Source organism: Schistosoma mansoni, chromosome 2 (assembly GCF_000237925.1).
Source record: "Schistosoma mansoni strain Puerto Rico chromosome 2, complete genome".
Classification (NCBI taxonomy): domain Eukaryota; kingdom Metazoa; phylum Platyhelminthes; class Trematoda; order Strigeidida; family Schistosomatidae; genus Schistosoma; species Schistosoma mansoni.
The window spans coordinates 1121569-1129676 of NC_031496.1; the positions used below are offsets into that span (position 1 = coordinate 1121569).

At 34.5% G+C, this 8108-nt stretch overlaps 1 protein-coding gene across 1 annotated transcript; it reads left to right on the forward strand.

Annotated features, from left to right (window-relative positions):
• Positions 1-424: 424 nt before the first annotated feature.
• On the forward strand, positions 425-6531 carry Smp_210240 (cdc50-related; the record flags this gene model as incomplete). The annotated part of the gene is made up of 3 exons (XM_018795271.1): positions 425-477; positions 4770-4847; positions 6132-6531. The coding sequence occupies 3 exons, from the start codon at positions 425-427 to the stop codon at positions 6529-6531; spliced, it is 531 nt and encodes a 176-aa protein (XP_018649600.1).
• Between the last annotated feature and the right edge of the window lie 1577 nt (positions 6532-8108).

Sequence of the window (8108 nt, forward strand, 5' to 3'; positions counted from 1 at the left end):
GGTGGGGTTAGAAATGGTCAACCCTAAAAATGCATACCTCTAATTATCCCACGGATATTTGACTCCGGCGGTAAGGTCTCAACAAGTACGAAGTTAACACTATAATTTCTCACAAAAAGGTAGTATGTGGTCAACCTCAAGCAGTTATCCCTTGGGCACTGCGGTTACGCTCTCAGGTCACTAAAAGTATATCTAACCCAATTTCTTTTTCAGGTACCTCTAGAAAAACTTCATATTTCAAAGATTTAATATTGTCTGAATAGACTGTTTGGAAACAAAGTTTTGTAACAATGATGTTTATATACGGTTGGTTCTGTTTTTATTCTGCCTGTTTTTTTCTTTTCATTTTACATAAACCCCTCCCCCCTCACTTTAGTATGCCGGTTTCCCTATACCAAATGAATTGGAAAAATTATTACCAGAAATGCATAAAATATGCTCTGAAGAATTATTACATGAATTTCTAGGTAAACGAGAGTAAGTCGTCTTTATCATATTATTTGATTTTTGATTTGTTTGGCTAATTATGTACTTTACTCTTTGTTCAGTCAGATTTGGGATGTTTTCAAATGATGTTTATCTAAATTCACTTGGTATTGTTTACTTATATCTTCCCATTGATTAATCTCTTGTTGGCATATGTGCATCCTTTGCGGACTGCCTCGATATTGCCTGAAGTCACAAGCTTTATAAGCAAAGATGGATAGTAGCTAACAGTGGAATCCAGTTTGGCGCACGTTTCGTCCTATTGGTGACTCGTCAGCCGGATATACATGCATCTCAGAGTTGATGTTCACTCTGGGACTCGAACCCAATATCGTCCGCTTCAAACATCATCGCGTTATCCACTTATCTACTGAGCCCTGATAGCCACCTGCTTGTGCGATGGAGTGAAGTTTAAATTCACTTGGTGTTGTTTACTTGTATCTTCGTATTGTTATTTAAGACTGCAACTGATCAGTCTCTTGTTGGCATATGTGCATGCTATGCAGACTGCCTCGATATTGCCTAGCTGTTAGCTGAATAATGAGTTATTTTAAAGAAATTATAATAATAAATTATTTATTGTTGTAATTTCAATAGTTGAAATCATGAGTCAATTAAAGCTAGACTACCATGGAAAACCTGGAAACGCTGGACGTCCGTTTCGTCCCATTATGGGACTCCTCAGTGGCAGTGCACCTCCACGATCCCACCGCGCGAGATCTCATGATCTCAACTATTAAAATTACTATAATATCCACAACAAACCCTTCTGATACTTATTATTGTTTGTAAATAATAACCAGAAAGTCGAAATTGATGAAAAATTCACATCAGAGCAAATTAACATGTTTGCAGATTAGTGAATGAAGAAATTATCGATATGAAAGATATGATTTGGTTACCAACCAGTAATTCTAATTCCCTCCTGTACACAGCTTAAACTAACCGTTGATAAACACATTAATAAGATTATAAACCTAAGTCATTATATGAGATGACTGTAATATGTTATACTTACCCTTACTTGAATTAATAACTATCATAAGTGTAAATTAAGAAAAACCTAAGAGTGTTCAACAATACGCCGGGAAATAGAAGCAGATATGAAAAGGATGAATAACAACTGGAAATAATTGGAAAGGAAAGCTCAGGACAGAGTTGGATGGAGAATGCTGGTGAGCGGCCTATGCTCCTCGACGAGGGGTAACAGGCGTAAGTAATTAAGTAAGAGTGTTCAAATATAAACTGTACAATCTCATCGATTGTTAAGCTGAGGCTTGTACGTAATAAAGTCATACATATCCTGGTAACCTTTTTAGCTCAAAAATGGTTGCGATAATGTAGATGTGTGTATTCCTTGCGTTTTGTTTTGTTTTACTGTCACCACTACTACTACTACCACTATTGTGACTCCCTTTTGTCTTTCATTCTGTCAATAATTACCTTTTTTCTTTGCATTAATATAAAGTATACATTTACATAGTAATTTATTATCTCTATATTCCATACTTCCAAGGGTTATGTATACTTGTTCCCATCACATTGTTATGAAATGTAATTTGAAATGGTTCTCATTATATAATGTAATATCCATAATTGAATCAAACTTATACATATATCATATGAAATGAAAAGTTCTTTTTTTATATTTTCACATGTTTAACGAAAAACATAATGTAGCATAAGATAAATCATGAAACTATGTATATAATAGAAATCAATCCAAGGTTGACAGTTATTTGCCTCTAGATGCCCTGGTACGGCCGAGAGTGGGGAGAGTCCGCTCTACCTCTCGAAATTCTCTCATACGGTCACACGTATATAGTCTCTGCCATGGAAGTCCTACTCACTGCCTTCTTATGGCATTACTGTTGTTTACGAAAATGAGAGGACGAAAAGCGAATGTCCGGTGCTTTAACCGGGTTGGTGGATGTGGAGGATCCACCTAGTGGAGTTGGAAAACCCTGATTCCAAACCAATGTTGCATATGGGCTGTCTCCAGTATCCTCATGGAACGAATGGCGTATGAATCAATCGTTGGTCACCGGCTACCATGGGATTACATCTGCTCACGATGCTTCACTACCTTGTGGATCAGATTTTTAGGTCAAAGGCTCCAGGTGTGTCCCCCGTAAGAAAACCACCTGTTTCAGTTTGGGCACCCGGGCAGTATCACAGCCCTCACACAAATTAAATGAGATTTTTGCAGCGCATATGTATCTGGTGCTCCCTTGTTCCAATATATATGTGTTTAAATAATAAATAATAAATCACAGTTATTTAAATCATGCTTTCTTATTATATAGACTTATACTATGATGCTTTGCTTTGTCTGTTTATAACTATGTTCTATGTTACACACCTATGAAGCATGCTCCTTTTTTCTACCCGAAGTTTGTGCTGATGATGTTGTTCAGAAGGACGATGAAAGCTCCATGACCAACCCATCCAGCTCAGAGAACAAAACTCCATCAAAATTATCTACCTGACCTACAAATCTTCTCTAACATCTCAGTATTAATAGATTATGTTTCTAAGGCTATATGCACATCCTATAACTTATTCCATGTATGTTTAATATAAGTAGATATTCAGATAAATAATTGCTTACACCTGAAACATATAAACTTAATTGGTCGGATTAAATAAAACATATAGTATAGGTGACTTTTTAAACCATTGCTATATACTACTGAAGTGAACAGAACACTAATTGGGGACAATCGAATACATTTAAGCAAACATTACAGACTATCTCAGTAAATTCTAATAACTAAACAATGAACAGTTAATTTGCAAATTAACAACCAACTGTTTCAATCTTCATTGTTTCTTCTCTTATTCCATTGCTCATGCATTTTCCAAACGATTGCGCTTCATTTCAGTTCTTTCCTCATAGGTCTTCTGCCAAAATGCATTCTATGTCTGACCAACACCATATACTACTTATATAGATATAAGTAGATCACAACACACTACTAATAAGCACGGATGTTTAATTATTTATTTTATTTCTTTATTCAAACACATAAATATTGGTACAAAGGGGAACCAGAGGCATATGCTCCGCAAAAATCTCATTTAATTTGTGTGAGGGCTGTGATACTGCCCGGGTGCCCAAACTGAAACAGGTGGTTTTCTTACGGGGGACACACCTGGAGCCTTTGACCTAAAAATCTGATCCACAAGGTAGTGAAGCATCGTGAGCAGATGTAATCCCATGGTAGCCGGTGACCAACGATTGATTCATACGCCATTCGTTCCATGAGGATACTGGAGACAGCCCATATGCAACATTGGTTTGGAATCAGGGTTTTCCAACTCCACTAGGTGGATCCTCCACATCCACCAACCCGGTTAAAGCACCGGACATTCGCTTTTCGTCCTCTCATTTTCGTAAACAACATTAACGCCACGATAAGTCAGTGAGTAAGACTTCCCCGTCAGAGGCTATATACGCGTGGCCATGGGAGAGTGTACTCTCCCCACTCTCGACCGTACCAGGGCATTTGGGGGCGAATCCCTTATTGTCAAATAGTGTAAGCTGTTCAAAGGGATCCTTGAAACGTTTAACACTAAGAAATTGTTTTATTCTTAAAAATCTTTTAAATTTCTATCAACTAAATTATTATGTATCCTAATAGTTTAATATATTCACATACTTACTTACTCACCCCTGTTGCCCCCAGTGGAGCATAGACCGCCGACCAGCATTCTCCAACCCACTCTGTCTTGGGCCTTCTTTTCTAGTTCTGTCCAACTTTTGTTCATTTCTCTCATGTCTGTTTCCATTTCTTGGAGTAATGTGTTCTTTGGTCTTCCTCTTCTCATTTGACCTTCGGGATCCCATGTGAAGGCTTGCGTTGTGACGCAGTCACATACTTTCATATAAAGTGAAATACTGAAAAAATTAAGTAGGAACATCACAATGTTCGATGTGGTTTTTCTTTTCTTCGCCTATTCTTTGAAGAAACTACAAATGATTGGCACTTAAATTCATTCATTGTATGTTTCTGAATATATATATATATATTAGACTCTTCAACAGTGCGCAGCCACGGTTCTGCACTCAAGATGCCGACTCATTGATCAAGAGGTCAAGTGTTCATTCGCGATGCCGGAAGTCCTAAGTTCGAATCCCACGTGCGGGATCGTGAATCCACATTGCTTAGAAGTCACATTCTAGTATAAAACGGTCGTCCAGTGATTCTAGTTTTTCAAAGATAGTCAAACATTCATCATTTATGTAATATATGCATATTGTTTTTTCTTTTATTTCACAGAGATTGGAAGAAAAATGTTCATATTGTATTAAGTGATTTATTTTCACTTATATTAAACAATATGATCAATTATAAAAAGTAAGTGTGAGTTAAAAAGATAAACAAATAAAGAATTTTAATTGTTGAGATCATCATGGAATACCTGGAAGTGCTGAATGTCTGTTTCGTCCTATTTTGAGACTCTTCAGAAGTGAGCATCTACTATAATATCCACAAAAACCCCCTTCTGATATTCACAGTATATACCAATCATCATAACTGGATACCATCATTATACAATCTTACGTTATCAATATTATACTGTTTACGTGGTTTAACTTCAACTTGTAAAATAAAAATAAGCTAGAAAATAAATAATAGTTTGTTTTATGGTGTAGAAGAGTAAGTTGGAAAAAAGTTAGGGACGGTCAGACCAAAACGTGGCACAAATCCATGAAGTCACTGACAATTGGACTGAGCCATGTTGGTAGGTGTAGACTACCTGATTGGGATTCACGAGATGATAGCAATCGATGGTTAGAGACCTTGAATGATATGGCTCAAAATCGTTTGCAATGGCGAAGGTGCATCCACTCTTTGTGTTCTCCCAAATTCTAATCTTCGGAATTTTTCATGCCCTCTTTTTCCCTCTCCAAATTTATTTCACTGTATTATACTCCTTGAATGAAATCTTCAAACCCTAACCTTTCGGAATACTGCTTATACTCTTACTACTTCTACCAATATTGGATTTGAATCGACTACTGGATCTCTGTGCTAATGTGGTATGGCAACTCGAACTGATGTACGTACGTGTGAAGTTCTACGTTGTTACTGACTGAGTGACTGAATTAGAAATCAGTTTCTTTGTTATAAATTGATATCCTTCGGGAATTGTAGAGATACAATGTTGACTTTATGGGTGTACACCTTTTTACGAAGTTTTAACGTAAAACGTAATCTTCTTTCAATACTTCTTTTATTTCAATGACTACTTCATTGAATTTAGTTCCTGGTTCGTGATTCATTAAAGAAAAACAATCTTGATCCATTATAAGCAAAAATGGATAGTGGCTAGCAGTGGAATCTAGTTTGACGCACATTTCGTCCTATTTGGGACTCGTCAGCTGGGTGTACCTGCACCTCAGAGTTGTTGATGTTCACTTTGAGACTCGAACCCAGTACCTTTCGCTTCAAACTCCAACATGTTATCCACTTAGCTACTGAGTCCTGATAGCCACTTGCTAATGCAATAGGGCGATCCATTCTAAATTGTATAGTTCAATTCACATTTATATTTATCATCCTTTAACTTTATTTTAATCTATTTAATCATTCAAAGTACACTGTTTGTTCCTTTTATATATCCATATTCTAATATAGATTGCCTCAATTTCATTTATATGCATGTCATGATTCATCAATTATGTTATTATTATTTGGTTTAAATATATTCGATGGTATTTGGCCACCATTTGCAGCTGATATTATATTTGAATTGTATACAACATCAACATCGTCGACAACATCTTCATCGACGTCGACATCATCATCAGAGTTATCCCCTATGAAATCTATTCCATTACATTCAAATGATAGTTCATTAATAGATGATAATTTAGATCATTTATGGTTTCGTATAATTTATCTTGGTAAACCATTACTTTTAAGATCATTATGGAATATATCTGATTCTTATAGTCAACACTTGAATGATCATTCATTTATACCATTTAAAGTATTATATAAATATATAGATAAAGCTAAAAATGGAATAGAATGAAAGAGAAAAAAGTATGTCGTTGTTTTACCTGTTCACTTGGTTACTTGTTGCTGTTCTAGTTTGTCTCGTTGTTGCTATATTATCCTTATGAGATTGATTTCCCCTAGTATCAATTGTAGTAGTATTATCAGTAGTATTATAATCCGTATGTATTCATTTTATTGTTGTTTGATTAGGATTGATTATGTAATTTTTTTTGTGCCATTCAATATATTACTCCCCCTTTCATTGATTTTATTAATGATTTATAATTTTCGACATAGTAACCAAATATGTATTTTTTTTTCTTAAAAAAAATGCCTCCCCCTCTCTCTCTGTTTCATGATTATAGTTGTTTGATTCCAATCTTAAATGAATAACACATTTATTTATGATTAACTTATTGTTTTTTTTCGGGCGGGGGGGAAGATTTAGAGAATGTATTTAAGTAGTATAGTAAGATTGATTTTTCTTTTTTTTTTCTTTGTTATTCATTTTATTTTTATTTCTTTTTTTCTTTTCATTTATTTTTATTTCATCATTATTCTCCAATTCTATTATATTATATTTACTTTACTTTACTTTACTTACTTACTTATGCCTGGTACCCCTCATGAAGGAGCATAAGCGGCATACCTGTTTAATGATGTATATTTTCTAGAATAGTTTAATCAAATCATTATGGATTGATATTTTATTGTAGTAATTATGTCATTATTTGATTACTTTTTAATATGATCTAACTCATTGGATTATTTAAAAAGGAAAATGAAAATCATGACAAAGTTCCGAGAGGTGAACCTATGGAAAGATTATTATAATGATCCATATATATATATATATATATATATATATATATATATATAATAAAGCATGCACCCAGCTTCATGGTGGATTCTCCGCCATTTCGTGCTGGATTCTCCACTATTTCCTGTTTTGGATTATATCTACCCTGACTTAATAATGTTTACTTTAGGCATCAACCCTTATTCATTTTGTATTTTTTTAGAGCGAGAGAGGAAAAATCAACATTTTTTAAAAATTTATTTATATAAATTATAAATGTTATATTAATTTTTATAAACTTTATCCTGTATTCATTAATATGTAAGAGTTATTAGAAATTATACATGATAATGTAATGAGTAAATGTGTGTTGATCAATTGGGAATTACTTTTTTTTTAAGATTGAATTTTTTTTGTTTATTCTGATTAGTGGGGGTTTCTTTTTTTTTTTGTAAGATGTTTTTCAATAGGGTGAAGGGGTTGCCAACCCCATATTTAATCATTCTTCTTTAGCTGGATTTGAGAAAGAAAGTAATCCTAGAAAGGCTACAAACAGAGTGGATAGAATCATGAGGTAAGTGCTTACTTGAAATACTGTAGGGCAATGGAAAAAAGGAAGAACAAATAACATATTTCGTCGGGAATTGGTAGCCGACACGAAAATAATGAACAGCAACTGTAAAGGGTTGTCCATGACAGATTTGTATGGAGAATTCTGGTGAGAGGACTATACGTAAGTAAGTAAGACTGAATTAGAAGGGGTTTTGTGGAGATTTCAGTCTTATCATAGTTGAAATCATGAGTCAATTGAA